Genomic DNA, 27547 nt, shown 5'->3' with positions numbered 1-27547 from the left:
TCGAATTATTCTTGTTTAACGACGGATCGTTATTAGTGACTATGAATTACGATGAACTTATTAAAACACGGAGCTCCAAAAGAATTACTTAATTTATTAGAATTACTGATAAAAAATTTGTCAACCTCACTGATGATATTGGCAAGAAAAAAGGATCTCATTCTTCTCTGGTCAAAAGGTTTTAATAAAAACATAAACAAGAGATTATTTACGCAATGGACTAATTATCTATTTAAAATAGAATGGCATGGATAGAGCTTCAGCCTGCAATTCCAAACGTAGAAACAAACAGAAAGAGTAAAAAAAAAGGAAAAATTAAAATTTGCAACCCCCGACAAACTCTTTATTGAATTAATACATCTTAACTTACGAAGAAAAATACAAACAACTTGCTGCTGGATTTGAGGACAGATCTCCATTTCTTAATAGGGATTTTGAGAAATCGATAGTGTAACAATATAACAATACAATCTCAACCGTAAGTATTATGGATAGCAAAAAAATATTTAGTGAACATGGCGGGATCCACCTCTAATCTTATGTATATCATTTTATCGTACTTCATACTGGCATGATTGTAGGAACATTTCCGATATATATCCCGTGTAAGGTATGTACGATACTTTATTAAATTTTTTTCTTTTTTGCTAGACACAAGTTGACATGATTAATCTATTTCGATTTTTGCCGGATATTATTAAATTAAGGAAAATAGGAAGTTACAATATTCACCGATATCTAGAAAGGTCACGCATTTTAAAAAGTTAATTTTTGAATTTTTAAGACACGTCTAATATGACTTTTTGTTTGGGCCTGTCATTTAGTAAGACTCGAGAAGGGTTCAGCTGTCATCTAATGAGACTAAACAAGGAAAGCTATGTTTAAACTTCTTCGGTTTCGACCCCTAAAAAAGGGAAAAAGAAAACCTCCTTCGGTTTATGATTAATCTAGTGGTGCGCGCGCGCACGTGAAGTTCCGTGGACCCGATGCGTCTTTCCGCCACGTGTGGCTTTGACTTTCGAAGTCGACTAATCATGCGTCCATCATAAGGAGTGCCCCTTCTAGAAAAATGGTTTTATCTGTGCTGACCCTTCATGGATACACTATGGCTGGCACTTTGGCTCATGACTGGATAAAGGAAAAGTCGTGGATGGAGGTCATGACATGCTCGTTGCCTCATTGGAGAGTCACGACACCAATATGACTCCACTCCAGCTACGCATGTGAATTAAAAGAGCTTGCAGAGGCCGGCCATTCTCTGTCAAGAAGAGAGAGAGAGAGAGAGAGAGAGAGGGGATTGTGAATGGGGGAGGAAGTGAGGATGGCGGAGACAGCAGCAGCAACAGCATCAGAAAAGCCAGCCCACTTTGTGCTGGTGCACGGGATTGGAGGGGGAGCGTGGTGCTGGTACAAGATAAGGTCCCTCATGGAGAGCTCCGGCTACGCCGTCTCTTGCCTCGACCTCACCAGCGCCGGCGTCGACCCCACCGACCCCAACACCGTCCTCACCTTCGACGAGTACAACAAGCCGTTGCTGGACTTCCTGTCGACCTTACCGGAAGATGAACAGGTTCTTATCCTATACTACTCGGTGTAGTCCATATATGATCATGTGCGGGTTATCACAAGAAACCAATTCTTGGTGGGTATTGGTGGGTGAGAGTTGATCTTTGGCTGATAATCTAAGACGTGAATTTCGGACATTGGTGGGTGACAGGTGATCTTGGTGGGTCACAGTGCAGGAGGGCTGAGTGTAACTCAGGCTTCAGGCAAATTCCCAGGAAAAATCAGGGCTGCTGTTTATGTGGCCGCCACAATGCTCAAGAATGGTGTCCGCACAGATCAAGACGTTAAAGATGTAAACTTTCTCTTCTCAATCATTCATCCTCTCTCTCTCTCTCTCTCTCTCCATGGTTGCTTTATAACCTGCAAGTTTATGTGTTATGCCAATCTACAGTTGATGCTGGGTGAAATTTAGACACAGTGGAGCGAGTACATAGACCTTCAAAGCAGCAAATTTTAAGTGTTATGCCAATGAATTTTCCCTTGTCTTCAGTGATCTGTTTTCCCGAGGCTGTCCTCTTGTTAGGTCCCTAGATCAGATCATCCACTGTGCAGCACAATTCCATGAAGGTTGGAGATTGAAGATTGTCATGACTGGTCAAGCTCTTTTTATTTACCCAATAACGTGATTTTCTGTTCACCAAAGTTACCATGCTTTCCTGAGCTCACAATGAAGATGCCTTGGAACAGTGGAAGCTGATTTGCAGGACCCAGCAAAAAATGAAACAAAATCCAACAAAAGCATTCAGATTTTGATCCTGGGTTTCTTATAAGTTATAGCTGTCTTCCATTCTTCTAATGAATTAACTAAAAAGTTTCCTTTTTTAATTTTGCCGGAAAATCTGCACTAGAAACGCGCGACTTGGCTCCTCTCGTCAGAGTCAAGTCAGCATCAATGATCAGTCATCAACTGTTGAAGATAACAATGAAGGAAAACCAAAATCCACCAGAACTTCCAGTAGCCGAAGAAACTCAGTGCCCCTTTCAATCTCCAACCAGACAAAGATGCATCATATGATATGTCTGGTCTCTCCTCAATTATAACTACCCCCGTGTTTTGTCTCCTTCCCCATTCTCTCTCTCATCCACTAACCAAACACCATTGTCTTTTCCCTCTTCTCCTTTTCTTTTGTCCTTTTTTTGGGTGGGTGAAAATTGCATTGTCCATCTTCTTGTCAAATGTGTAGTGGAACTGGCGCGATAAGGATAAGGAGTTAGTTCCCAAGCACTGTTTTCCGTTCTGAGTGGACATTAATGGAAGTTCAATGTGGCGGTTGAAAGTTGAATTGATTAAGGGTGATGTCAACCCTTGACAGGGAGTGCCAGATCTATCAGGATTTGGGGACGTGCACGATCTGACATTTGGGCTCGGACCCGATAAACCCCCAACAAGTACAACAATGAAGCAGGAATTTCAGCGCAGTATCATCTATCAGATGAGCCCTCTCGAGGTAACCGACTCCTCTGTCATGTTTCGACTAACCGCAATGATTGGTACATCGAATCGACTCGATCTTTACTGCGACTGTTGCAGGACTCGACGCTGGCCGCGATGCTGTTGAAGCCGGGACCGGTCACGGCGCTGATGACGGCGAAGTTCCCCGAGGAGGAGGCGGAGGGAGTGGAGAGAGTGAGGCGTGTGTACATAAAGACGGCGCAGGACCGCGTGGTGAAGCCGGAGCAGCAGGACTCGATGATCGCGAGGTGGCCGCCCGGTGAGGTGTTCACGTTGGATAGCGACCACAGCCCGTTCTTCTCCGTCCCGTTCTTGCTCTTTGGATTGCTCGTCAAGGTGGCCGCTTCTTGTGGATGAACGAATGAATAATATTTGGTTTCTTGATTTTGGCTGGACCATGTCTGCGTCCTCGTGTTATTTCGTAGCGATTTGTTCTGCAATTACTGTTCTTGAATAACAAGAAGTACATGTAATAATGAAAGATCTGGAATCTCTAATGTGGGTTTAATTATGCTTCAACCCTTTTACTTTAAACAAATATAGGGATCCGCATAATTATCCAAAAAGTTATAAACTTTCTAAATTTTTATCACTTCAGTCTTAAACTTTTTAATTATATCCATGTAGTCCTAAACCTTTTGTAGATTTGCCAATTCAATCCAAAAACTTTCGATCGTGTCAATTTTTTTTGGTCGAATTTAATTGTATCAATTTAGTCATAAATATTTTAATGATTTTTCGATTTAATCCTAAGACTTTTGATAATTTGTCAATATTGTCCTTTCGATTAAATTGATTTAGGATTAAATTGATACGATTGAAAGGTTTATGATTAAATTGACAATTTTCAAAAAGTTTATGACTTTTTGAACAATTGGGGTCCGTGTATGCTGCTACTTCAGTCGAACTGGCTCGCGAAAGTTTTAATTTTTGGAATAGAAGTGACGGAATTTATATCTTAAATTGTTCTGCTTAGTAGACATCAACTGGCCTATTAGCTCAGTTGGTTAGAGCGTCGTGCTAATAACGCGAAGGTCGCAGGTTCGAGACCTGCATGGGCCATTGTTCTCTAATTTTTTTTGTTTCTTTTTGGCCTTTCTTTTATATGTATAGTATAGATCACTTGACTTTGGTCATCCAGGTCTCTTGTTTCACTTAGCTCACTTTCGTTCAATTCATCATTTATCACTTGGCTCGCTTTCGTTCCATTCATAATTTATCATTCATGGGATGATTTATGAGTTTTTAATCAATCTCCGGGGTTGGCGGCTCCTCTGTGGTAATTGTCGATTTCACCTACTTCTTTTCGATTTCCAAAAGATTACGGTCGTGCTCTTGAGCCCCTCCACGATCTCCTAATACGAAAATGACGGCCTCCTCTGTGGTAATTCACGACTTTTGGCCTACTTTCTTTTCGATTTACCATTTCGATTTCCAAACGATTACAGCGGCTTCAACCCCGGATAAATCCTAACAAGAGATGACTTCGCAACCAGAGATATAGCGTCCCGACTCATGTGAATCTGTAGTCCAATTGGTTCGAAGCATTCATCTAAGATTGCAGTTGTGTCCACTTCAAGCTAAACTAAAGTATCGCCAGGTTTACTGTGAAAAACAGAGTGATTCCATAAATGAAGTGCTTCTTCCGGGAAATCCTGCATGCTGGGAGCATGCCGAGGTGCCAAAGGGAGGTGCAAATAGCAAAAGAAATTTCACTGACCAGGTTAATCATAGCTGAAAACCTGACTGTTGAACATCACGACGAAAGTTCGAAATTTGAGTTTCAGAAAATTTCAGTTTCGAGAAACAGTATCTCATTTCTCCCTATCCATGTCAGTCGAACCAATGTTACCTTACAAGAGAAGCGAGAATGCCGAAGCGATAAGATGATTATTTCCCACGGATAGCTTCACCGCTCAAAAGAAATGAAAGAACTCATCCAAGAACACATGAAAGGGCGACTACACTGCCTCAGGCCTCCGGTGCAATACAATGCTTCAGGCCTCCCGTGCGGTCCCACTGTATATGTCAACGAGAAAGTGTTTATGAACACTCACTCTTGGCCAGCCTTCTCAAGCTTTTCGATTTCTTCGCGATGCTTCTTCTCTGCCTCCTGGAGTTCTCTTTCAGCATCCTCCTCTTCCTCAATTTCATCAAGATGATCAAATTCCTTGGTTGCCGCCATTGCTTTTAGAACTGGATCTCTCAGTTCAGATATCAAACCACCACCAACCTTGTATTCTTCTTCATCACCAATTACAAATAACCGCTGATCGGGTCCTGATGACATCGGAACATCGACGGCCAACAACTTAACATCATACTGCAAATAAGCATGAGGCATACGTCAGTTAGCATGACTTGACTGCTATTTTATTTCCTCACAAATCTTAAGGAGATAAAGAATCTCAATTACTCATACTAAAATAATCATTTTTTTTTTTTTTGGTAAGGATACTAAAATAATCATTTATCTTCACACAAAATGGAAAAATGGAAATTAGACTGCTTCTCAGCAACAGAGACATTTTCTGCTCCAGATGAAAACGGAAAAAATAAAGACATGGAAGTTGTTAGTCTATTCCTCGATGCATACAAGTTTTTAACTATCCAGAACCCCTTAAATGAGAGTGACTGGAAACTTGATCTCCTAGCCTAGTCAGATCCCACAATGTCTCAAATGGCTCCACCCTACTGAGAAGCTGGGAACCGAAAGTGCTGAGAGCAACACAGTTGCACAAATTTGACTACCACATTTCTTTTGTCGGTCGGACAATTTGCATACTTCATTGACAAGCCATGCATCACGATCGAAACTTGAATTGGGCAAGCATGGTAGCATCAGGCCCCCTTTCTTCTCTAGTACATTACTGTGTAATTTTAGTTATGAAAGCTCATTTTCCTTGAGCAACAGGATTCATCCTTGCCTCATGAATAAAGAAAAATAAAACAAAAGAGTAAGCGAAAGAGGTTTTCAAAACAGAGACTTGGTAATAATCACTCTTTGACAGGGCAAATAACATAAGCTTTCGAGAAAAACTCCGACAAAAACAAGCTTTCTACGTGAAGCAGACAGGTCTAATTAACAGCAAGATGATGTCAAATGCCGACAAATAACAGGAATGGAAAGTAAACTCAAGCTAACATTTGAATCTATGCTCAACCAATTGGAGGCCAGAGGATATAATGGCAAACCTGGCCCTTTTTCTTTTTCACTTCAACGCTGACTAGGCCCTTTCTTTCAGAACCTCGTATGGGGAATAAGAGAAAACACCTCTTGCCTCTGAGCCTGGGTTTGAACTTTTTGAATGTAACACCGCTACCAGACATCACATAAGCTCTTAAATCTGATCCAGTGAGAGGGGCCCCCATTACCTCAAGAATTCCAGCATGTGTATTCAGCTTCCTCATGGCCATTCTATATATTCTATCTGGATTAATTGTCAATCTTGACCGCAAATAGAGGCCCTTAAAGACAAAAGTCAAAAGTCATAATCAGCAAAACGGGACAAGATTAACTGCAGTGGCATAATCTGCCAAAATTTCGTGATTGCAGGAAGGAGGGGTTTTCTCATTTAGACTTTGACAAAACCCATGATGCAAGATCAAAGAACGCTTGGAATATATCCTATTCTAGGCAACCAAGACAGACATTAATTACTTTAAGGTTTTATGACCTGGGAGTGATTGGTGATGATATTTTCGATTGATCATAATCGTAAAAGGAGATAGCACACACTGTCTATGGAATAATGGGGCCCAGAACTACATAGTTATTAGCTTGTTACAAGTCCATCAATATCCCAAACTAGGTTTGCTGATGATACTATGTTCTGTTCAAACGACAGTTGCCTGCTTCACACAACAAATTCAGATAATCACAACTTGGCAAGCCTGCCTAGCCTACATCTTTAGCTGCATAACTGGAAGAAGTTCATTAGGCCAATAGTGCTACTCATAGCCTCAAGATTATGTCTAGAACCCATAAAAAACTGTACAAAGAAGTCGCCTTGGAGAATTGAGAACTTGACAGTATTCCACTTACGGCCACTTCCCATTTACTTACCTAAAAGCCTGACCAGCGGCAGAACATGCATTGTAGCAGAATGCCACATTGCAAATGAAGCTGCTCACTTAAAAAGAGATTTGTCCAAAGAGAATCGACAAACTGCGGCAGATCATAGTCATCAGGAAATCCAAGGCCTTTGCCTTGCTTAAAACAATTGTAGGTTGGACAATCAATCTTATGCTCCAATACCAATTGGGAAATGGTAAGCATTTAATGGTGACATACCCATCCAAATGCATTCCTCCTAACCGTAGAGTCTCGCTCTTATCATGGCCTTTACAGACGGACAACAGACTAAAATCAAGAGTGCTGCAGTCACCGAGACTTAAATGCTGAGCACAGGCATTCAATCATTCCCAGTACAATTTTACACCTTTCTAGCCAATAGGAATGACTGTATTACACAGACAAATGAACAAAGTAGGAAATTCACGAACTCACAGCAAAGGCGACAATAGCGGAGGAAAGGGCGAGGAACCCATACTTTGCCAACCCCTCAGAGATCCCAACGAAAGCATTAGCAATCCCAAACATGATCCTCCACAACAAGGCGCACACTAACACAGCTACAGCACCCACGAGGAACAAATAATTGCTCCTCAAAAACGACTCTACTTGCAACCCAAGGGCCTCCCGGTATTTACTAAACGTAGAAAGAACCGACATTGCTGGCTTCTCGAAAACCTTCTTCGCAAAACCCCCATTCCCCGAGCTTTTGAATGAGAAATGCCTGACCCCATAACAATTCAATCTCAACTGACCGAGTTCAGCCGGCGAGGAACTCTTGGACAAAGCTTGGCCCGTCCTATGATAAACGTGAGCTGCCCTTGAAGGAGCGACTATCTCAGACGCGGCGAAATTACCAAATGCTCTAGATTGGCACGAATTTTGCGCGTAGCAGGAGGCTGAGCTCGACGAATTGGAGAAAGGAATCGAGCGAGTGAGAGAAGAAGAGGAAGAGAAGCGGGCGAAAGGATCAAAGGTTGAAGTAGCGAAGTGGGAGGAGGAATGAGCGTTGCTGGGGCACGATTTCGGTAGGTGAAGTTGATGGTGGCGGCGATGCAATCTCAGAAAGCCTTGGATTAATCGCGAGGAGGGTTGTGACATCGTAGTAGGATCGTACGAATCGGAGCCCGAACGCTTCGATACAGAATTGAAGGACGCGAATTTTGCCAGGAACTTGCAGGATCGAGAAAAAGGTAGCGATGCAGAGGGAAGAGCTCCCACAGGGCAGCTAGAACGTAGGCGATGGTTTAGATGCAGGACGGTGCAGTCAGCGGTTGAAGATGATGATGGCCATTCTTTGATGTCGTCTTCTCCGATTCAATTTACACCTAGGGCCTGAAGAGGCCCAAGTTTGAATTCTGAAGCCTCAAAAATGAGCTACCGCTCTCTGTACTGTTCTTCGTCTGCCCAAAGCAAGCATCTTTCCATCTCGAGAGAGAGAGAAGAATTCATCTTCTTAGTTAGATAAGACCGGGGTTAACCGTATCCGGAGTCAGCCCAGACTTAACCAAACTTGAGATCTATCGGTCCAAATCGATTTTCAATTTTTGAAATTGAAATTTAAAACCTCACCCTACATGCTCTAAAACCTAAAATTTAGGTTGTAAAAAATTTTAAGATTTTCTCAAGTTCTACATGTATTCTTAATTAAATGATCGCAGTGAATTATCATCATATATATATATATATATATATATATATATATATATATATATATCCTATTCTCGGGCTCTCCGGCTCCCATTCTACCTTGAAACCACACTCAACCCTACGTAAGACATGATGTGTTAAAAAGTTCAAAATGTGTGCGCCCAAGCGACAGAGAGAAGCTCATTAACCATGAAATGAGGAGTCCGATTCCTCAAACTAGTGCGCGCCTTGATCTCGTGCGATCTGTTTACATGGAAAGATCGGTACCCCGCCAGAAGTCAATCGACAAATATGACGAAGAAATGAGACCACAAATAGGTCGGAAATCAGCAGACTCCAAAGTTGCATTTATGGTGTGAAAGCTCGAATCCCATGGCTCCTCGAATGGTTAATCCAAGTTACATGGACGGTTGAATTAGAACTGCCACAAGGGCACGGCAACCGCAAATTCCCTAGTTCAAACATGACGGGAAACTGAGAACAGATAGCCTTATAAGTGAACATGAGTGAAAACAAAATTGGAGAACTAAATCCAGAAACAACTGTACCCAAAATATATTCGTTCCAGCTATTTTGACTCCTTCAAGCAATCGTCCAGGTTTGACAAAAGAAATGAAAACTACAGCATCAGTGGAGTCATCTCAAAAGGATTGAAATCCAGTCCAGGTTTTCTCCAGAAATTTTCCATCTCTTGCACTCAGGAGACAACGAGAAAATTATTCAGAATAGCTCCAAAAAAGAAAACTTGAAACGTTATTTCAAAATCCCCAGCTCCAATTTTGCATCTCAAGAAGACAATCCTGAAGTCCTCTCAACCACGAGCTCCACGAATGTATGTCAATACCTATGTTCCAATTTCTCCTTTTCCTGGTAGTTTTGGACATAGCTGCATCAATTGTCAAAAAATTGGAGAAGACAAGTGAGAACAAATGAACATTACTATCCACCGACTGAAAAATGCCGTGATAAAACTGACAGAACACCCATGCAAGCTTAAAAGAAAAATGAGGATAGTACCACAGCAATACAGATAGCATGAGCAATAAAACTAACAGAGGACCCATTGCTGGAAGAAAACACATTTGCACACAAACATATGAGACAAAAGACACATATTCCCAATGTCTACAAGCATCTCAAACAGACCTGCCTACTTATATTGAGAATTGGGAGATGCATATGAGACGAGATGTTGCCAATTCTTTCTTGTAACTCCAAAGTTCATCATCCATACATGAGTAAGGAAAAGCCCATTGACCTTCGGACTAATCAATTAGTCATGCTAGTGGCTATTTTTCAAACTTAAGCTACAAAAACCCATGAAGCCAAATTTCTTATCAAGCGTCGACATGGATAAAGGCCTGAAATTTTGGAGGACTATCGATGCTTGGAAACAACTATATTCCCCCCAAAACACCAGTCAGCATAAGAGAATAAGCTCGAGTTTGCAACACGGGGGAGAGCAACAATTAATCACATGAATCCTCAAACCTTGTGATCATTTGGGTTCTACATCTAAGTTGCGGAGCTCTCACATCATTGATCCATTACTTCCATCAGTTGCTCACAGTCAAAATGGAGTTTACACACTAATCAGGTATAAAGAGCTTAGGCAGTCAGCACTACTCGTCAACTGAAAAAGCTCAGGGCCAACCATTAAAGTCCCTCTTCATTTTGTTTAAGTCTGCAAATTTTCTCGATTTCCTCTGTAGTGAATTGACGTCAGTTGACACAACTGCACCAGAAAATTCATGAGCTTTCATCACGTGCTTCTCAAAGATATTGCATTTGTAACTACCACCAAACTCAACGAGCACGTCAACTTCTGAATCCCCTCTCATCGACGTCTAATCTGAGAGAGAAAAATTTCATGTCCTCCACGTGTTGTAGATAGCTGAAACTTTGGCATCACAGCAATCACCCAACACCAGCGCTGGCCCCTCCTATATTTTCCAGTAATTGCGATACTCATCTTTCAAAAGTAACACAATCCTTGACTGTTCAAAAAGCATTCACTTTCAATCTTCACAGACTAAAAAAGCTTTCAATCTCTCAAATAACTTTGACTATTAGTCCAAGCAAAATCTTGCATAAGCCCCAGTGTTAACAGAATCGAGAATGAGGTTTTCATTCTGTGCATGCCAGATCATGAATTAGTAACCACATCCAATCTCCAAAAAAATTCCAATTGTTTCGAACTTTCTATTTTTGGAATGAAATATTTATGGAATCCCCATGAATAGGATCAAACCTTATTCCATGGTATTCACATGAGATTGCTCTTTGTTATTCTCAACTAAGCCCCCGAGAGGGCTTAGTTGACCCATGACTTATGTCTCATCTTTCGTTTCTTTTTTATTTGTTTCGAGAAAGATATTTGCAGCTCTCGAGGCAAGGAGCCATGACATATATGTTTGAAATTGAAAAAGTACTGTCTCGTTGAAAGGTTCTATACATACACATCTGTCCTTTCTCATCACATTTCTTTAGACAAGACTCCGTTTTTTCCTCCAACAATTTTACCCTAAAACGAGATCAAACAAAACATCATCACGGACTCAACCACACAATCTATCCCGCAAGCACGCAAGAACCAAACCAACCCTCAGAACACACCATCGCCACAAGAGTAGGCTCGCGTCGCCCCATCGAGAACAAATGGTGAATCGCAAATCCTAATAACACTACTTGAATCCAACTTCATTCTCAATTAAACATATACGCATACACGAAAGGGGGAGAGAAGGTACGCGTAGGTGCCGACGAGAGGGGTGAGGAGGAGAGTGGCGCTGATCCAGTTCTCGGAGATCTTGTGGTGGATCTTGTTGGGCAGATCCTTCCACAGCCCCGTCATTATCTTCTGCTGGAACGGCGACAGCGCGTACACCACCGCCTTCATCCTCACCGGCTGTTTCCCCATTTCTCCTTCTCTTCTCTTCTTCTCCTCTCTCACGATCACTCTTTATCTCCGTCTCTCTTTGCCCTAATTTCACAGTCTCTCTGGAACCATGTAGATTGTGGCGATAGCCAAAGTCCCAGTGGTCAACAACTAGCACCAACGACTTCTCGTTTAAGGGGCGCCAAATACGACTTCGTTTCGTCCGCAAATGGAGGTGGTAATTGGGCCGAACCCGGCATGGCCCAATGAACACCGCGTTTAGGCGTTCATCTCGGCCCAAAACCAAGCCCAGTCAACCGATTGGCCTGCCCATAATTTTGCTTAAGGCCTTAATCCAAATCCCCCCACCTGTGTATTTCTTTTTAAATATCTCGAAAACGCGGATATTTCGATAATCACTGAAAAAGGAAAACCACGCTTTACAGCCTGGTTGGAAAGGATGGTCTTGTTCTGAAACTATTCTTGAGTTTAGGGCACTCTGAGCCTCCTCTTATGATGGCAAAGTTATCAAAAAAGCTGTAAACCTATCGTGCCTGTGTCAATTCAGCCTTCAACTTTTTAATTTTACTAATTGAGTCATAAACCTTTTGATAATTTGCTAATATAGCCTTCTATAGGTCAATTTTGGCAAACAATTGTTGAAGCGCATGCCAACAGTCCCGCCTATGTGGCACGACCGGCGCTAACATGATAATTTTTAAAAAATATGATTTTTTCTATTAAAAAAATATGATTTTTTATGTAAAAAAATTAATATTCTTTTTATATTTTTTTTACCAAGTTCGGCAAGGGTCGATGCTCACTAGCCATTGGGGAGGGCCGCTTAGAAGGGAAAAAGAAGAAGAAAAGGTAAGGGAAAAAAACAAAAATGAAAAATATATACAAAATCACAAAAGAAATTCAAAAATATCCGTATCGGCATTGATCGTGTTAAGTAGGATAATCGGTGTCCAGGTAAACCGGTCAAAATGATTATTTTGATAAATTGTCGAAAGATTTATAACCGAATTGATACTCGTACAATAAATTTAGTATTTTTTTTTTTTTTTGAAGATCTCTCTCACGACCTATCTCTAAAAAGATTATACAAGGTTGGTAGGTAATCATGCATTTCTACCTCAATCTCACCGTGATTCCGAGTGAAGTCTCATCATTTCCACCCACGTGATTGGCAAATAGAGATGGGGAGACATGGAGCCACGTCAACCTCCCAACAATCATGTGACGCGGACGGTGGGAATGGCAGACGTGCGTGCAGCTTCCGTTGCACTCCAAAGTCAACACGAGAGGAGTGTGGATAAAGCCTGCCCAGGCTTAAGCTTAAGCTCTTCTGCCCACTCGCACTTTTATTAATTAACTGCACAGAATCCAATTTCCCTTTGAAATTATTACTAGCGGAGATAGGTATGTATTGATAATTCTCGCATGTCATGCGACGCGACGCCAATTACTCCAACGACATGAAAAAAGTGGGTCATTGTATCATTTTCCGTGCAATTTGAGGTAAAAATCATATATTTCAATGAACCCGGCATACTTCACGCTCTTCCGATCAAAAATCGGGATGAATCAAAGAAAAATATCGAATTGGTGGTTACTTCTTTACATTGAAGGAGGAAATTGGAGGTTTTTTTTTTTTTTTTTGGGCGTGGACATTGATTGGCGAACGCAATTACTATGATTGAAGTCGTCTGTGGATCATTATCGAGTCAGCACTTAGCACATCCTTGGTAAGTAAGCATTTGAGATCACATGCTTTGTTTAATGTCTTTGTCAGATGAGATGACACATGAGAACTCATTATTCTAATTCTGTCTCAAAAAGAGGACCACAAAGAAGATCAATTATAAATTTTTTCAATTGTTTTAAATTGATTTTTTAATAATTGATCAATTGTAATTTCGACCCAAAAAAAAGAAGAAGATCAATTATAATATGCCGAATAACAAAATTCGCGATTTCTTTAGAAAGAAATCAATCAACCACCTCGTGATTTTCCACAATTAAATTCGTTAATTACTTTCCGACCAAAAAAAAATTCGTTAATTACTTGATAAATCCACGTGTGCACTTCATGGGTTTTGACTTTCCATTTACCCAATGCAAAGACAGAGAAACGGACAACTCGGGAGGATGCAAAAGAACTGATTAGGCGCTAGTTGTCTCGATTAAGCGAAATCTTGGGGCATCATTCGTTATAATGGCCAAGTTCTCTTGGTGGGATTTATTTCTTTGATCTTACTTCTCCCGAAAGTTCCCCCTTTTTCGACATTTCCCTGTCAAGATTCATTCTTGAGGGCCTTGATTTAACGTCTCGTTATTAAAAAAAGTTCCCTTTCACACATCTCAGTTCTCTGTTCCGCGAGAGACGGACAAATTTGCGATCTTTGGGATCAGGGTTTTGCGTTTCCTGAGTTCATCCATCTTCTTTCTTCTTCCGCATTCAATGTAAGTTCATGGGTTTTCATTGTTGCTCTGAATGTTTCTCCCCTTGTTTTAAGCTGTGCAATGTGATTGCTTTGCTGATACCAATCCCATTTTCTTGAATTCTCGCTTTATCGTCCTTCAAGTTCAAGCCTGCAGAGAGTCTTGCCCCCATTTGAAATTTTTCATATTTCAGAAGAAGGGTTGTTGCAAATTGGCAAAAGGATGGAAACCCCTAGTGATTCTGATGTGTACGGTGATACTTCATCCACTACTAGTGGCAACGGCAACCCTGCTGCAAGGTTTGGCGTGCAGTTCCCGTCTCTCAGCTTATTTCAGTCGCCATTATCAGTTATACTGGAGTACTCGGGTATCATCCCTTCCACACCCACTGCGCCCGAGTCGGAGAGTCCGGTTCTCGGCGCGAGTGCCGGTCACATTCTGGCGGAATCACCTTATCCTGATGTCAGAAATGGTAGCGGTGGCGAGGAGGTATCGATTCGGATTATCGGCTCTAGTGAGGCGGGGAGTGGAGTTAATAGGGAGAACAGTGGAGGGCAAATTGGGTGTGACGACCCGATGGACATTGCTGCGGAGAGTGATGATTTATTGTTGGAGGCTGCTTCTACTTCTTCAGTGAATGTCATGGATTCAGCTGATAGTTCTAGGGATTCTAGTTACCAGAGATATGATTTGCAGCGCGTTGGGAGATGGATTGAGCAGATACTCCCATTCTCATTGCTCTTGTTGGTTGTGTTCATTCGTCAGCATTTGCAAGGTACTCAAATCAGATATTTCTTCAGAATATCTCCTTTGTTTTTTATGACAGTGTTGCTCATGTTATTGCTGTTTGACGGCGATAGGTTCAGGGGATTTGACCATAAAGTGATGCAACCATTTGTAGTAATCGTTGGATATTTCATTCTTCAAATACAAGCACAAGGAGAAGATTTATGGGTTACAATACTAGAACCGTTTGTGATTTTTGTTATGTTAGTAATGCATGACGTCCCTGGCATTGTGTCTAGATTGTCTAGTCACTTTTCAATGAGGGCCGTCATGTTATGAGAAGGACAGACCTAATGCTAAGGGGCTAGATCAGGTCTTTTTCTTTGTTTTTCTTTTTTTTTTTTAGGGGGGATGTGTGGTGGTGTTGGGGCGAGGGGCGGCGTTGTGGTGTTTCATTAATTGAAATCTGTTTGGTTCGGGTAGAGAACGGTGCCTCATTTGATATGGCAGAAACACTCCAACCACTTATTGGAAGTACTTCATTCATGCCGTGAGTGATCAACATTTGGCTGGCTACTTGGGGTGCCTGGAAATAAATTACTCTCTTTTGGCAGAGTGTGAATGTCTAGATTGCTAGAATTAGGGTTGACTTATCGTGATGGAGGTTGCAGCTAAAGCTAAGAACTCCTTCGTTTATATGGCTAGGCCACTCTGTTAATCTTTCTTGTGATAAGATATCGAATATATGACTATGAGTTTCTGTCATATATGATATTAGTTGGATCCTTGCCATTTTTCAATGGATGTTTATGGATTACATGCAGGCTTCTTTGTGACAATATGGATTGCAGCTGTCATGTTTAAGTCGAATGATATTCTTCGGAAGCAGACTGCCCTAAAGGTACTTTATCGTTCTGCAGCATCTACACCTAGTTCAAGTGCATTTTCTCAAGACAATTATGTGGAAGCACTTAACAAATGATTGTTTCTGCAGGGAGAGAGGAAAAATTATGTTCTCGTGAGCATTTCTGTTATTTTTATAGTCTATGTGGTTGGTGTTTACTGGTGGTATCGAAATGATGGTGTGTTATATCCATTGCTCATGCTTCCTCCAAAGGCAATACCACCCTTCTGGCAAGCTATCTTCATGATCCTCCTCAATGGTAAGTATACGTATATTTAGACCTTAATTAAATGCTTGTTGATTGCTTAAACCTCCACATTAGCATCATATTATCCGATGGTAAATTTGCGGTGATTTGGTTTTGGTCCTGAAATTGCACCATCTTTTGTATCCTCCCAATTTTGGCCAACTTCTTTTTCGGTTTGGCTGAGGTCTTTCCATTCCTGTGATATAAGGACCTGGCTCGAGTCTCACATATCAGTCTTTGTTATAATACTTAACATCTGCCATTACACTGCAGTCTTTCCTACTAATGTCAAATGCTAGAAACACTTTATCTGGATCTCTACCTTTGAGGTATTGGTAATATGACTGGCTTATGATGCTTGCAGATATAATGGTGAGGCAGGCAGCTATGTCTGTCAAGTCTTTGCTGCTTGTTTATTACAAGAATAGCAGGGGTCATAATTTTCGTCGTCAGGTGATACACCTTTTTCCTCATTCGAGTATTCCTTTATAATGTAGCATCACAAGTGGCTTTGTCTTGTGTATCCCTCTCATCGATGATGGATATTTTTCAAGGGTCAAATGCTGACGCTGGTTGAATATACAATGCTGCTGTACCGAGCATTGTTGCCAGCTCCTATTTGGTATCGATTTTTCTTGAACAAAGATTATGGGAGCCTATTTTCATCTTTGACAACTGGTTTGTACTTGACATTCAAGCTAACATCTGTTGTTGAGAAGGTCTGGAATTCTATTCACTTATCTATATTCTCGCATGCCTGCTCGTTTCTATTTTCCAATGGTTCTAGAAATTCTCCCTTATTTTTTTCTAGCTTCAACAAGTTCTTGTCAGCTTCTTGCCAACTATATTCAGTTGCTGTTCAGGTCCGGTCATTCTCTGCCGCGGTTAAGGCATTATCACACAAGGAAGTGCATTATGGATCTCATGCCACAAAAGAGCAGGTGTGGGATTAATTGAAATCTACCATGTCCATGTTAATAAGCTGAAGAAGAGATTAAATAGAGCGCTTGAGTAGCATCAATGCAGTGGAGCTCTGTCGAATTTTGTGGTTGTTAACTATTGGAAAGGCAATAGTGTTCTGGATACATTTGTCATTTCACATTGTAGAAAGATGATCTTGTTGGTACAGGACATCGGTGAATGTCCCCCAAATTTCCGTTCACTTAGAAATTTTGATCTATTTGGCATGGAAAAGGAGCTTAATAAGGTCTTTGTTCCACTTTGCTTCATAAAAAATCATCGGATTTTAGCTAGATTTCTCAGTCTGCCTCCCTTTATATATAATCATCTAAGTAAATGATGTATATCTTTCTTTGTGAAGTTATCTGATGAAGTTGAAATGGTCATTCCTATTACTGCAGGTCAATGCTGCTGGAGACCTGTGTGCTATATGTCAGGAGAAGATGCACGCTCCAATATTGTTGCAGTGTAAACACATCTTTTGTGAGGAATGTGTTTCGGAATGGTCAGTAGATTGCTTCACTTTTCTAACTCATGCTGTCAATATTTTATATCATAATTGATCTGGCAGTTTGCTTGATGTGGGTTCAGTAGGGTTTCTCCTTCATTGGTAATTTTGTGAGAACTGGCTGATAAGTGATGAGCTAGATATTAGTGTAAATGGCGGAGTGACTACACAGTTCTTTTTTCCGCTTTTAGCATGTGCGATTGGTGAAAACGCCAATATTTATCATTTGCTTGGGCATAAATCCGTTACTTTGTCTACCCTTGTCTTACTATTTCCCAAACACATTTTCCTTTCCAGTAACTTGTTACTTTTAGCAGAAGTTTCTCTAGAAAGGAAAAAGAGCTAAAGGAAGAAATCTTGCCGGATCTGGCTCCCATTTAAGAAAATTTTGAAGTTCCAATCTTGTGCTTAACTGTTGTTTCTGGGATGCTTCTCCTGTAAACCCCACTCATAATACCTGGGAAAGGATAAATTGGGGGCATGCTGTATACATACTGTTACTTTGCACGCTTTTTCACCACGTTACACTCGTTGAGTACATGCGGTAGTTCTAAGAACTCTTTCGGTTGATGCTTAAACTTTTGTTGCCAGGCCATCTTTTCCCGAGCTCCCACAGCTGATTGTGAATCACTATCCTTTTGTTGCTTGTGCTATCTACTTTCCCTCTTTAACAAGGTTGGAATCGATTCTTTGCAGGTTTGAGAGAGAAAGGACTTGCCCTCTATGCAGGGCTCTGGTTAGACCGGCAGATTTGCAGTCATTTGGGGATGGATCAACGAGTCTATTCTTCCAGTTATTTTGAAATGATTCTTCGAGACAGCGGTTCTGCATTGAGCTCATGCCATTTGTACACAGAGTAAATATGCCTTCCCCAAAAAATCTCATCATTTGCCCTAGAAGAGTAAGCCATCTGGAAGTTAGTAGCTAGGCATCACACCACTTTATGAGTCGTATCGAGTTTAACTTTTCTAGGGAACTTCTCGATTACTGGGAACACTTGGAATCAGAATGAATGTCCTTCCTGTAGAGATCTGTAGTTGAGAAATTCAAGAGTATATTTATCTTGCCTTGCTAAGCGTGTTGTATTTCCAGATGCCTTATTTAGTGGGGCTTAAGTTGGGAGAGTTCTTTGATGAATTCATTATCCGGGCTATGAAGAAACAATATGTAACCTAATTGGCCCTCTTATTCATTGATGGTTCGAGATGTAAAGTAAACTAGCCCTGTTGTTCATCTTCCACGTTCACCCTTCCTTTGCCGACTCCTTTTTTATTCTATTTTATAATGATTTGAAAAACATGCTCCTAAATGCATCTAGGCAGAATGATCAAAGGAATCGGCTTATTAACGAGTCCAAGTAACTTTTTTGAATGGACAAATGTATCAAAGCAAACATGCAATAGATGCGCAAACGATAACAAGCATCTCAGTCCAATCTGGGAGTCTTTTCTTCATCTCCATCTTCCTCCTCCTCCTGTCTTTATCTGTTTTCAACAAGTTTTAAGAATTTGACAACGTCATTGGCCTAAAAGATAGAGAAAGAATCTGTACAGACACGGTTGGGTCAGCTTCAGAAAACTATCTTGGGCAGAGACAAGGCCTCTGTTTGTTTTTTGCCCTCACTCACTGAACTAGGTGATCCAGCAAGAGTCTTTCACGTGCTTCATACCAGAAAAACGAGAGAACCCATCAAAGGGGTTGCAAGAAAGTTGAGGGTTTTCACTTTTTATTCTGATGAGATTTGTATATCTTGTGGGTGTGTTTGAAAGGGATAATTGCAGTGTAGTGATAAAGCGAAACATATGGGGGTGTTTGGTGAAAATTCAGCGACGGAAAAGCCAGAAGGGACCACATATCACGACCCCATCTGATATGCTCTTGTGGTCCATCCATCTTGCATAGTGGTTGCTCTCTCTCTCTCTCTCCCCCGGCCGTCCACGGTGGTGGTGGAGGTGGAAGGCGCAGGCAGTGGTCAAACGTGGGTTTTCAAGTGCCCATTTAAAACGGAAAGTGGCTCTGGCTGGGTTCTGTGAACCAGTAAAAATTTCTGCGTACTTCACACTAAGCTCGACAGTGGAAGCCAGGACTCTTTCTCTGGTGTTCTTGTTTTGGTCCCTGGCTATATAGTTTTGCGTGCTGTGAGTTGACTTTGTGATGTTGACATGCTCGTCTGGAGAGCACAAGATCGCAATTCATACTCAAAATCTTATACGTTGGAGCTTGGATTCTCAAACTTTCATCTAAATTATCTGATGGTCACGCATCCATAGTATGGATTTCGAGATGCATCGAGTCGAGTTCGGAGCGGTCCCAGCTCCCGACCATCTTAAATGGATCATTCACATATCCTAGAGCTCAATCTTGTGCATAAAAGCCCACTAGAAGGAGGACTTTTTTCAGCTCCCATACAATCATGAGAAAGATTGAAGCGGGTAGTTTGCCGACCACCTACTACTACTCTTGTTTTGGGACTAACGCAAGTCGTAGTTTACTGACTATGGTGTTGGCTTCTGTCGCTGGTTGTCACTTTTGTCATGGATTAACCCTATTTTTTTCCTCGTTCGTACAAGGTAGGTAAAATGCATCCAATCTTCGACCCGTTTGGTGAAATTTACAGGACACTTGTGTACTTTTTTTTTAATGAGAGATGCAGTGTAGATGGGAAGTACGCTGGTTGCTGGCACAGCTAGTAAAACCATTTCGTGTCAAGGCAACGTTCATATTTTCCATTGATAGAAATATCGAATATCGATCCTATCAACAATGCAATAAAGTAATGAAAATTCGCACAACGCAAGAATTTACGTGGTTCGGCGACGGAGATGTTCCGCCTACCTACGTCCACGAGGAGATGAGATCTGTTTCACTAATAACGTAGAAAAGTACGCAGACGCTCTTTCTCACACCCTCTCTATCTTAGAGACCTGTTTCGCCCTAAATATATATAGCGAAACCCTACATGGCACAAATTACAAAATTGCCCACATAGCCTAAAATATTTAATTTTCTCATAGAAATCCTTCTATAATCGAACATAAAACGCCTCCGGCGGCTCGGGCGCGCTGCCCCCGCGACCCCCCCGGACTCCCGCCCGCTCACCGAGGAGCGGAACCCCCGTGTTGTCCGGTTGCGGGGAGCCTTTCGGAATCGCCTCATAATCTCTTAGATAACGTAATACAAGACATTAACCTCAACAAGAAAAGCAAGAGGATTTCGCTCTTTGGTAAGCGGGCGTGCGTCTGGAGGAGCCATCCCGATGGGGTCTGAAGAGGCATGCCACCCCGCCCCCTCCCCACCCCCCTCCCCGCCGCGGAAGCCAGATTGCTTTATAGTTTAAATTCATATTTTATCGCTAATTTAGGTTTGGATTCATAATTGAGTGATGTAACAAAAAGGTACGATGTGCTAACTATAGTAAAATTATTTGCTGGATGTAGCTTTAGTTTAAGAATGAACGAGAATAAACTCTGTATCTCGATTTTCTCTTTCTGACTTTTATGTTCTATTCCGTTGTGGCTGTGCCTCGAATCATAATGTCTCGAAAATGGGTCCAATCCAACATAGGGTCCTATGAAGGTGTCATGTGGTTGGATTCGACAGGGTGTCGGGGACTCACATGGACAGGGTATCTATCCACCTCCAAGACCAAGGTACCATTGCTGCAATACATGAGTGGTGGCCACACCCACATGCATTCATGGAGGCCCTCTTTGTTCTTTGGGATGTAGATTTGTCATTTAAGAATATGTTAGTCTTACGCTATTTGAATGTGAATATTGAGTGCAAAACGATAAAATTATTTGGACTCTTACATGAACTATTCAAAAAATAAAATAAAATTGAACAATGAATAAAATCGGATAAGTCTTACGCGATGAACCCTCGGTTGCCGTTGTGCTCAAAGAGCGATTTCAATACTTTCGAGCTTATGTTCACTAACAAAATGATTGCGAGCTCCCACGATTTCGAAGGTTAGTTTATGATGCTAAAATGTCGAGAAATAGCAAGAATAATGAAAATTGTGATTGGCTCTTTCCGTGGATGTGCATGTAAATAAATATTTTTGGAGAAGCAGGACAAAGGGTAGCTCCACTTGTCCTTCTCATACAAGTGCTTTGAAACTTCTCTTTTCCTTTTTAAATGGACATTATCTGATCCACACATATTGATACTATGCTTATAATTAGCGGACACTGTAGGATAAGGTTGTAAGATAGAACATACATGAAAATGTCCCCTACTCCCTTTTTTATGAACAGACGTGTCAAGCTAATTCACCAATAGCTCTTCTATATATGGATGACATTGATTTTGTCTTCTGTTAAGAAGGCTTAGACGTGAAGTCTTAGACTTTTCACACTTTTGGCCAATTCAGTCATAAACTTTTTAATTTTGTTAATTGAGTTCTAAATATTTTCACGTTTTGCCAATTGAGTCCATCCGATGAATTTTGACCCGAAAATCACTAATGTGGACATTGGTCGTCCTACGTGACACGATTGATACTAACGTAGACTATTTTTATCAATATTTCAATGATTTTTTGTTCTTTTTTTTTGTTTTTACCTTGAAATGGCGGGCGAGGCCAGCCTCAGCCAAATTTGGGCCAACCTGCCTCCCCCGTGGCCAGCAAGGTCTTGACAACCCTTGCCCAGTGGCCAGCAAGGCCCCAGCAACCCTCGCCAGCCACAGTAAAAAAAACATAGAAACGAATAGAAAATAAAAAAAAAGATTACTAAAACATTATAAAAAATTATCCATAGCGTCGATCGTACCACGTAGGACGGCCGGCATTTACGTCACCGATTTCCGGCAAAAATTGGCTTGATGGATCAATTGACCAGAGTACAAAAGGTTCAAGAATTTTTGAACGATTTTCTCTGTTGTTGGATATAAGAATGGACCGACATTGATAATATTAAAAAGAAATGGAGATATGAATGTTAATGCCGGCACCGATGGAATGATGAGAAGCTTTATACAAGGTTACTGTTGGCTGACATAATACTGAGCTAATCATGATTTAAGCCGTTCTCTTTTCAAGAATCTTCACTAGGAGCTTTATAATATATTATTGATGTGGCAATTATCTAATGTTTAAGCATTTCACAACCACGCAAATGTTTATACTTTTACAATTTTTTGCAAGTTCCATCTTGTCATGAATGAAATTTAAATTTTCTAATGCTGATGTATGTTCGTGGGTTAATATCACGAAAAATCCCAAACTAGTAAATATGTAACAAATTTATCTCAAACTATTTTTTTTATAAGATAGATTGAGCATTTGAAAAATTAAATTTACCCCAAACTATCTTTTTGGATGCTATTTTGAACTCCATCCTAGGATCTAAAGATTAACTAGTTCATTTTTTTTTTTGTCAAAAAACTAGTTCATATTTCATATGCAGTAAATATGAAGAAATCCACCGACCATAATACAAAATTACACGACAACATGTCCATCATTGACGAGGTTATTGTACAATAATTATACTTAAATTATTAAGTGACCTGCGAATGACGAATTTAATGATAAGAATACCTGTAAAGATTTTATGGACTTTTGTTTCAACGGCAGAGAAATTCATCATCCGTCTTAAGGAGTTATTTCCACGTGTAGGATCGAAATAGCGCTAGATGTATTTCTCTTCCAATAACTCGATTTATTCTACCAATACGTAATTCTTCCTTTCAAGATAGCACGTGCAAAACACACTTGCTGTGGGTAGCAAAAGAAAAATACTCTGCTTCGTCGAAATTTGTCTCGCGAGGAATATCTTTCACCGAAAGTTGTTCTTTGACTTTTAATTAAGAAAGACAAGGTCCCAGAGCCAATTCTAGACAGGAAGCATTACAGGTAAACGAACAACAATCAATTCGATTAGAACATGAGAAAGCACAAATGCAAATTGTGCTAGAATTTAATCGGCGACATGATTTGGTGATAAAAGATCGATAAAGTAACCAGACATTAACAAACTCAGCCCGAGAACATGATAATACTATCTCGGAATTTAATCAATGGCACGATACTCGGGATAGAGGTGTATGCCGAGATTTAATTGACGACGCGAATCTGAAAATTACAACTACGAAAGATAAAGTATGATGCATGAAAGTAAGGATAAAGTAAATCTCACTTGATTTATATTGGGAGTATTCGAAAAGTACGATGTGGCTATTTAAAGCGCACAATTGACAGTTATCGATGAAGGTTGCAAATGAAAGTTACAAAAAGTTACAAACGGTTACATCGATAGTTACTTCGACTCCACTACGTTGATGGTTTCTTTGACTCCACTACGTTGACGGTTTCTTGGCTTCACTTTGTTGACGGTTGAATATGAGATTTTCAACTCCACTTTTTGTCGATTCCTTCAAGTTATGGATTTGTCACGTCGTGGACAATTTTATTTATACATGACCAATTTCTACTCTTATCGGCTAAGTCTATCACATGTTGATAATAACAAAAAATCGATCAATTTTTGGTGTAAAAAGACACTAACATTATAATGATTTTTTTGGTAAGGCTCCGCTTGCTTTGCGTAAAATGAATAATTTGAAATTTAGTTTCCTGAAATCAAGCAGCGCGAACGGGACGCACTTTGGAAGAATCGATCTTCACTCGTATCGATTGAAGTAATTAGTTAATGAAAAATATTATCACTACCGAATACACTTCATATCAATAATTTCCATACACAACGAATATATTTTTTTCGTTCATACATTTTTGTAAATAATATAAGTGATTATTTTGAGAAAGATCTTTTTTTTAATTATTCGTTTGTCGTGAAATAAATGGAGCTTAGGTTTTGAATGAGCTTTCACTTATTTAAATTGGCCACTTGCATCACTATAGTCTACCTCTCACTAACTTAGGGTTTTTCCATGTTAAATATTTAAAGCAATATAAGTATCGAAGCTGAAAGAAAAGCATGCGATGGTCAAAGCCAAAGTGAACCCCACATCTCATTCATTCCGCTTCTGCGTAAAACCTCTCTATCTTTTTTATTTATTTATAAATTTGTTTTCTTCTTCCGATCTCTCTCATCATCTCTCTATTTCTTGAACCCAGTACGAAAGGGGAGAGCAAGAACCCTCATGTCCTCACGTTTCTCTTCTTGCATCAGCCCCTTCTTCTCCGAAATCTCCTGAAGAAAGCAACAAAACCCTCTCTCTCTCTCTCTCTCTCTCTCTCTCTCTCTCTCTCTCATGTCCATATACATAAACAGAACTGTGTTAGATTGTGAAGATCTTGAGTCACTTTCCTGTCTCTGACTCTCATGATGACAATGACCTCTCTCTTCTTTTTCGCATAATACCATACTTCCCTTGGTTTTAGTCATTGCTTTGATCATTTATTGTCTACTCTTGTTTAGTTTTTTCCCTGCGTACTTCCGTTTTTTCTTCCATCTTTTTGTTGTTTTTCGTTTGCTCACTCAAGTAGCTATGCGTGATGGGTTTGTGCTTATGGACATGAATACCAAGAACAAAAATCTCTCCCTATGAAAAATTGCTGGAAAAGATCATATTTAGACATGGTGAGTGTAGGGTTTTCTTTTTATTTCATGCTTTCTTCTGCTTCAGAAAGTTATTCAGCTACTGTATCTCTTGGGTAATTAGTGAACTGCCAATTCAAGTGATTATATTGGATTTTTGTTCCAATTAGTAGCTGCAGATCCTTGTTCACGCGATTAATGTTTTCAGTGTTATCTGCTGCTGTTTCATGTGGTGGTTGTGGGACGTGGTGGGACTTATTGTCCCGTCTTCCTTCTTCAAGGAGAGGAAAAGATTAGCTTCTTGAGATTGAAAGATTTAACTGTAGGAAAATCCGAATGCTCCACTGTGCAGTGCAAATATACGCACATATAGATACGAGATTGTACCTGCGGTTAGCTCATGATCTTAGGGTCAGTTGGTCTTTACTGTGAAAACTTTTTTTTGTTCCTTTTCCAAGACTACTTCTTTGATCCGTTCTTTATATAATAATTTCTTATGAATGAGATCTTTATCTGAATCATTCTTGAATGATAATTTCTTTCTGTCTCCTCAAGATTTTACACAGTTACCATTAATCATCGGTTTGAGTTCAGTTTATCTCAACAGTTGGGTGTATTAGCAGGAGGGTTCTTTCGTGAAGGTAGGATTTTTCCTATCTGTTTGTCTTCGGAAATCTTTCCCCCTTTCGGTCCAGTAAGAAAAAATGTTAAATGTTGTCTTGCGCCAAATGATGAATCCAATGGAATATTCCTAGGTCTTGAATCGGGAGTTCCAAGTACGTGGTGGGTTTTCATTTTCTTGGATATATTGTCATTGAAGGGTTCGTAGAGATTCTTGAGTATGATTGATGGGGAGACTCTTTTTGCTGATCACGAGCATTCATTGTTAGTCAGATTGTGCAGTGTGTCCTTACCCTCTTGCCTTGAACACTGACTCTCTGTTTGATGCTTCTCCATGTTACCTGATGGTGCTAATGCATGCGCGGATGTGGATATATTTTACTCGGAGTGAAACTTGTGCTTGCTATATAGATGCACATACGTTTGCAGGCTTGGGACAAAAGCGAAACACAGGCAAAATCTGAGTGATGTTGGCTTCAAAGAGATGGTGTGAGAGAGAGAGCTTTCTTCAGTCCACTCATGGATGGAACAAAGGGGGTTGAAATAGCTGCCGACTCATTCATTCAATCACTCAGTAGAGAAAATGGGGCAAATTAGTTTGTGCTTTTACTGGTGACTGTGTGAATGATGCGGGAGATACTTTGCACCCCTCTTTTTCTGTGCTTGGACTGAAGGGAGCTCCTTCTCTCTCTTCTCTCTGCTATTGTGTGTGTGAGTAGGTGTGGCCAAATTGAGAAGCCTAGTGCCGTCTCTGTTACCATTGTTGGAAGTTTCTTTCCTTGAGAATCGATGTAGTTGTTGCATGCAATGTGGACTCAGAATGTCAGGTTAGAAACTTTTGAAAGTGATGACCGGTCCACGAGGACGGAGGACCGGTACGCAAGGACGGAGGGAATGGACCGTAGCTATAGGCAATGGCCGGTGGAGGCAGCTGATGGCCAATATCAAGTGACCTGTGGAGATGGGGATGGCTTGCCCTTTAGATGATGCCTTCAGGCTTCAATCATTTCAGCTTGCCTTTTCTCAATGTACAGGTGCACTGTAGCCTTTGTTACGTCAGTTACCTCTTTACTCATCTTCCGATATGTGAGAGCTGTCATGTGTTTGTTTCAATGTTTTGTCCTTCTCTGCAACACTTCTAGATTGGGTCGGCCTCAAAATGCACGCTGAAGCAAAGGAGGGAAAAGAACTGGCGAGCCAATGTGCCCCGTGGGAGTTCCCGTGCTTTTGATGACTAAGAGCCAGAAGGACAAAATTGCACAAAGAAGCTCTTCTTTCCGATGTTTCCTTCGCAAAGTTTGTTGCTAAAACATTGCTTTTAAGCATCAACTCTTGGCGAGTAAACGGATTAATCTGTCTTCGTCGTGAATTTGCACGAAGTGATTACCTCCTGTGATTACTGACTATGAGAACTGAGGAGTCTCAGATGTAGCTTCCTATCATTTCATGTGGGTTATTTTCTGCTTGGGAAAGAATGGTATTACTGGGACACCATGACCCTCTTTTTATCTTTTCTTGGCGAAGCAAAGAAACTGGAAAGGATTACTAAACCAAACGTTGAACTTTCCAACCTCCTCCTGTTTGTCATTTGCAAAATGGATCAACACTGTATCCATGGTGTAACTTGGAGCTAAGCTAACTTAATGCACAGCCTGCTGTATCACCCTTCTTTTTCCTGTCGTTTGCTACCATTAAAGCCTACTTGATGTTGGAACTTGGAGCTATCTAAGCTAAAGCCTAAATGCGGCACTCCCACTAATTAATCTGTCTTCCTTCTTTTGATGGCTACCAGATTGGCGGAAACTCCTCAGCCTCAGATCCCTTCTTCACTTCACAGAACCCCCTCCTTTCCCACCTCGGAAAGAGGAAGAAATCCATCTTTTTATTGCCTTTAGACAGTGACGAGGTCCACCCAGCCAAGCTGGGGTCTCTCGACGCTCTTCTTTCAAAAGGGTATTTGTTTAAATTGTTCCCCCTGTCGAAAAAAGAACGGTCTGATTCTG

General features: G+C 40.8%; 4 protein-coding genes, 2 long non-coding RNA genes and 1 other non-coding gene across 10 annotated transcripts; 4 read left to right on the top strand and 3 right to left on the bottom strand.

Moving 5' to 3' along the window:
* The first annotated feature begins 1128 nt into the window (after window positions 1-1128).
* Window positions 1129-3530, top strand: LOC115743611 (methylesterase 17). 2 transcript variants are annotated; one of them, XM_030678462.2, is made up of 4 exons: window positions 1133-1570; window positions 1718-1858; window positions 2880-3014; window positions 3098-3530. In XM_030678462.2, exons 1-4 carry the CDS (start codon window positions 1304-1306, stop codon window positions 3374-3376), a joined length of 822 nt encoding a protein of 273 aa, XP_030534322.1. In that variant the 5' UTR covers window positions 1133-1303; the 3' UTR covers window positions 3377-3530. The 2 variants fall into 2 exon arrangements, with proteins under 2 accessions (XP_048134387.1, XP_030534322.1); XM_048278430.1 differs by lacking the exon at window positions 1718-1858 and having other exon boundaries at window positions 1129-1570.
* LOC115743614 lies at window positions 1887-24995 on the bottom strand. Its single transcript, XR_007198285.1, has 3 exons — window positions 24864-24995; window positions 12067-12069; window positions 1887-1906 (listed from the first exon to the last, which is right to left on the bottom strand). It is a non-coding gene; the product is annotated as an uncharacterized LOC115743614 (long non-coding RNA).
* On the top strand, window positions 4008-4081 carry TRNAI-AAU. Its single transcript has one exon. It is a non-coding gene; the product is annotated as a tRNA-Ile (tRNA).
* Window positions 4716-8428, bottom strand: LOC115743610. Its single transcript, XM_030678460.2, has 3 exons — window positions 7530-8428; window positions 6215-6487; window positions 4716-5342 (listed from the first exon to the last, which is right to left on the bottom strand). Exons 1-3 carry the CDS (start codon window positions 8193-8195, stop codon window positions 5073-5075), a joined length of 1209 nt encoding a protein of 402 aa, XP_030534320.2. The 5' UTR covers window positions 8196-8428; the 3' UTR covers window positions 4716-5072.
* LOC115743612 (cytochrome b-c1 complex subunit 8) lies at window positions 9274-11756 on the bottom strand. The gene is made up of 2 exons (XM_030678463.2): window positions 11495-11756; window positions 9274-9630 (listed from the first exon to the last, which is right to left on the bottom strand). The coding sequence occupies exons 1-2, from the start codon at window positions 11662-11664 to the stop codon at window positions 9582-9584; spliced, it is 219 nt and encodes a 72-aa protein (XP_030534323.1). The 5' UTR covers window positions 11665-11756; the 3' UTR covers window positions 9274-9581.
* On the top strand, window positions 13842-18646 carry LOC115743609 (RING finger and transmembrane domain-containing protein 2). 3 transcript variants are annotated; one of them, XM_030678459.2, is made up of 10 exons: window positions 13842-13860; window positions 13994-14091; window positions 14264-14845; window positions 15621-15697; window positions 15791-15959; window positions 16312-16400; window positions 16502-16666; window positions 16811-16888; window positions 17309-17412; window positions 18112-18646. In XM_030678459.2, exons 3-10 carry the CDS (start codon window positions 14293-14295, stop codon window positions 18215-18217), a joined length of 1341 nt encoding a protein of 446 aa, XP_030534319.1. In that variant the 5' UTR covers window positions 13842-13860; window positions 13994-14091; window positions 14264-14292; the 3' UTR covers window positions 18218-18646. The 3 variants fall into 3 exon arrangements, with proteins under 3 accessions (XP_030534319.1, XP_030534318.1, XP_030534317.1); XM_030678458.2 differs by having other exon boundaries at window positions 13843-13860; window positions 14214-14845; XM_030678457.2 differs by lacking the exon at window positions 13842-13860 and having other exon boundaries at window positions 13874-14091.
* Window positions 24477-27117, top strand: LOC115743613. The gene is made up of 2 exons (XR_007198284.1): window positions 24477-26578; window positions 26687-27117. It is a non-coding gene; the product is annotated as an uncharacterized LOC115743613 (long non-coding RNA).
* The last annotated feature ends 430 nt before the right edge of the window (window positions 27118-27547 follow it).

Source organism: Rhodamnia argentea, chromosome 5, assembly GCF_020921035.1.
Source record: "Rhodamnia argentea isolate NSW1041297 chromosome 5, ASM2092103v1, whole genome shotgun sequence".
NCBI lineage: Eukaryota > Viridiplantae > Streptophyta > Magnoliopsida > Myrtales > Myrtaceae > Rhodamnia > Rhodamnia argentea.
This window is presented reverse-complemented; position numbering and strand designations above follow the sequence as displayed.

Excerpts from the sequence above, each read along its gene's own strand:
- LOC115743612 (XM_030678463.2), bottom strand. The coding sequence starts at position 11,664 with ATGGGGAAACAGCCGGTGAGGATGAAGGCGGTGGTGTACGCGCTGTCG. Across the intron at positions 9,631-11,494 it reads CCTCTCGTCGGCACCTACGC|CTATGTCCAAAACTACCAGG; the intron begins GTACCTTCTCTC and ends CAATTGATGCAG.
- LOC115743611 (XM_030678462.2), top strand. The coding sequence starts at position 1,304 with ATGGGGGAGGAAGTGAGGATGGCGGAGACAGCAGCAGCAACAGCATCA. Across the intron at positions 1,571-1,717 it reads CCTTACCGGAAGATGAACAG|GTGATCTTGGTGGGTCACAG; the intron begins GTTCTTATCCTA and ends GGTGGGTGACAG. Across the intron at positions 1,859-2,879 it reads CAGATCAAGACGTTAAAGAT|GGAGTGCCAGATCTATCAGG; the intron begins GTAAACTTTCTC and ends AACCCTTGACAG.
- LOC115743609 (XM_030678459.2), top strand. The coding sequence starts at position 14,293 with ATGGAAACCCCTAGTGATTCTGATGTGTACGGTGATACTTCATCCACT. Across the intron at positions 14,846-15,620 it reads CATTCGTCAGCATTTGCAAG|GCTTCTTTGTGACAATATGG; the intron begins GTACTCAAATCA and ends GATTACATGCAG. Across the intron at positions 16,401-16,501 it reads GTCATAATTTTCGTCGTCAG|GGTCAAATGCTGACGCTGGT; the intron begins GTGATACACCTT and ends ATATTTTTCAAG.
- LOC115743610 (XM_030678460.2), bottom strand. The coding sequence starts at position 8,195 with ATGTCACAACCCTCCTCGCGATTAATCCAAGGCTTTCTGAGATTGCAT. Across the intron at positions 6,488-7,529 it reads CCGCTATTGTCGCCTTTGCT|GGCCTCTATTTGCGGTCAAG; the intron begins GTGAGTTCGTGA and ends TTTGTCTTTAAG. Across the intron at positions 5,343-6,214 it reads TGAAAAAGAAAAAGGGCCAG|TATGATGTTAAGTTGTTGGC; the intron begins GTTTGCCATTAT and ends GCTTATTTGCAG.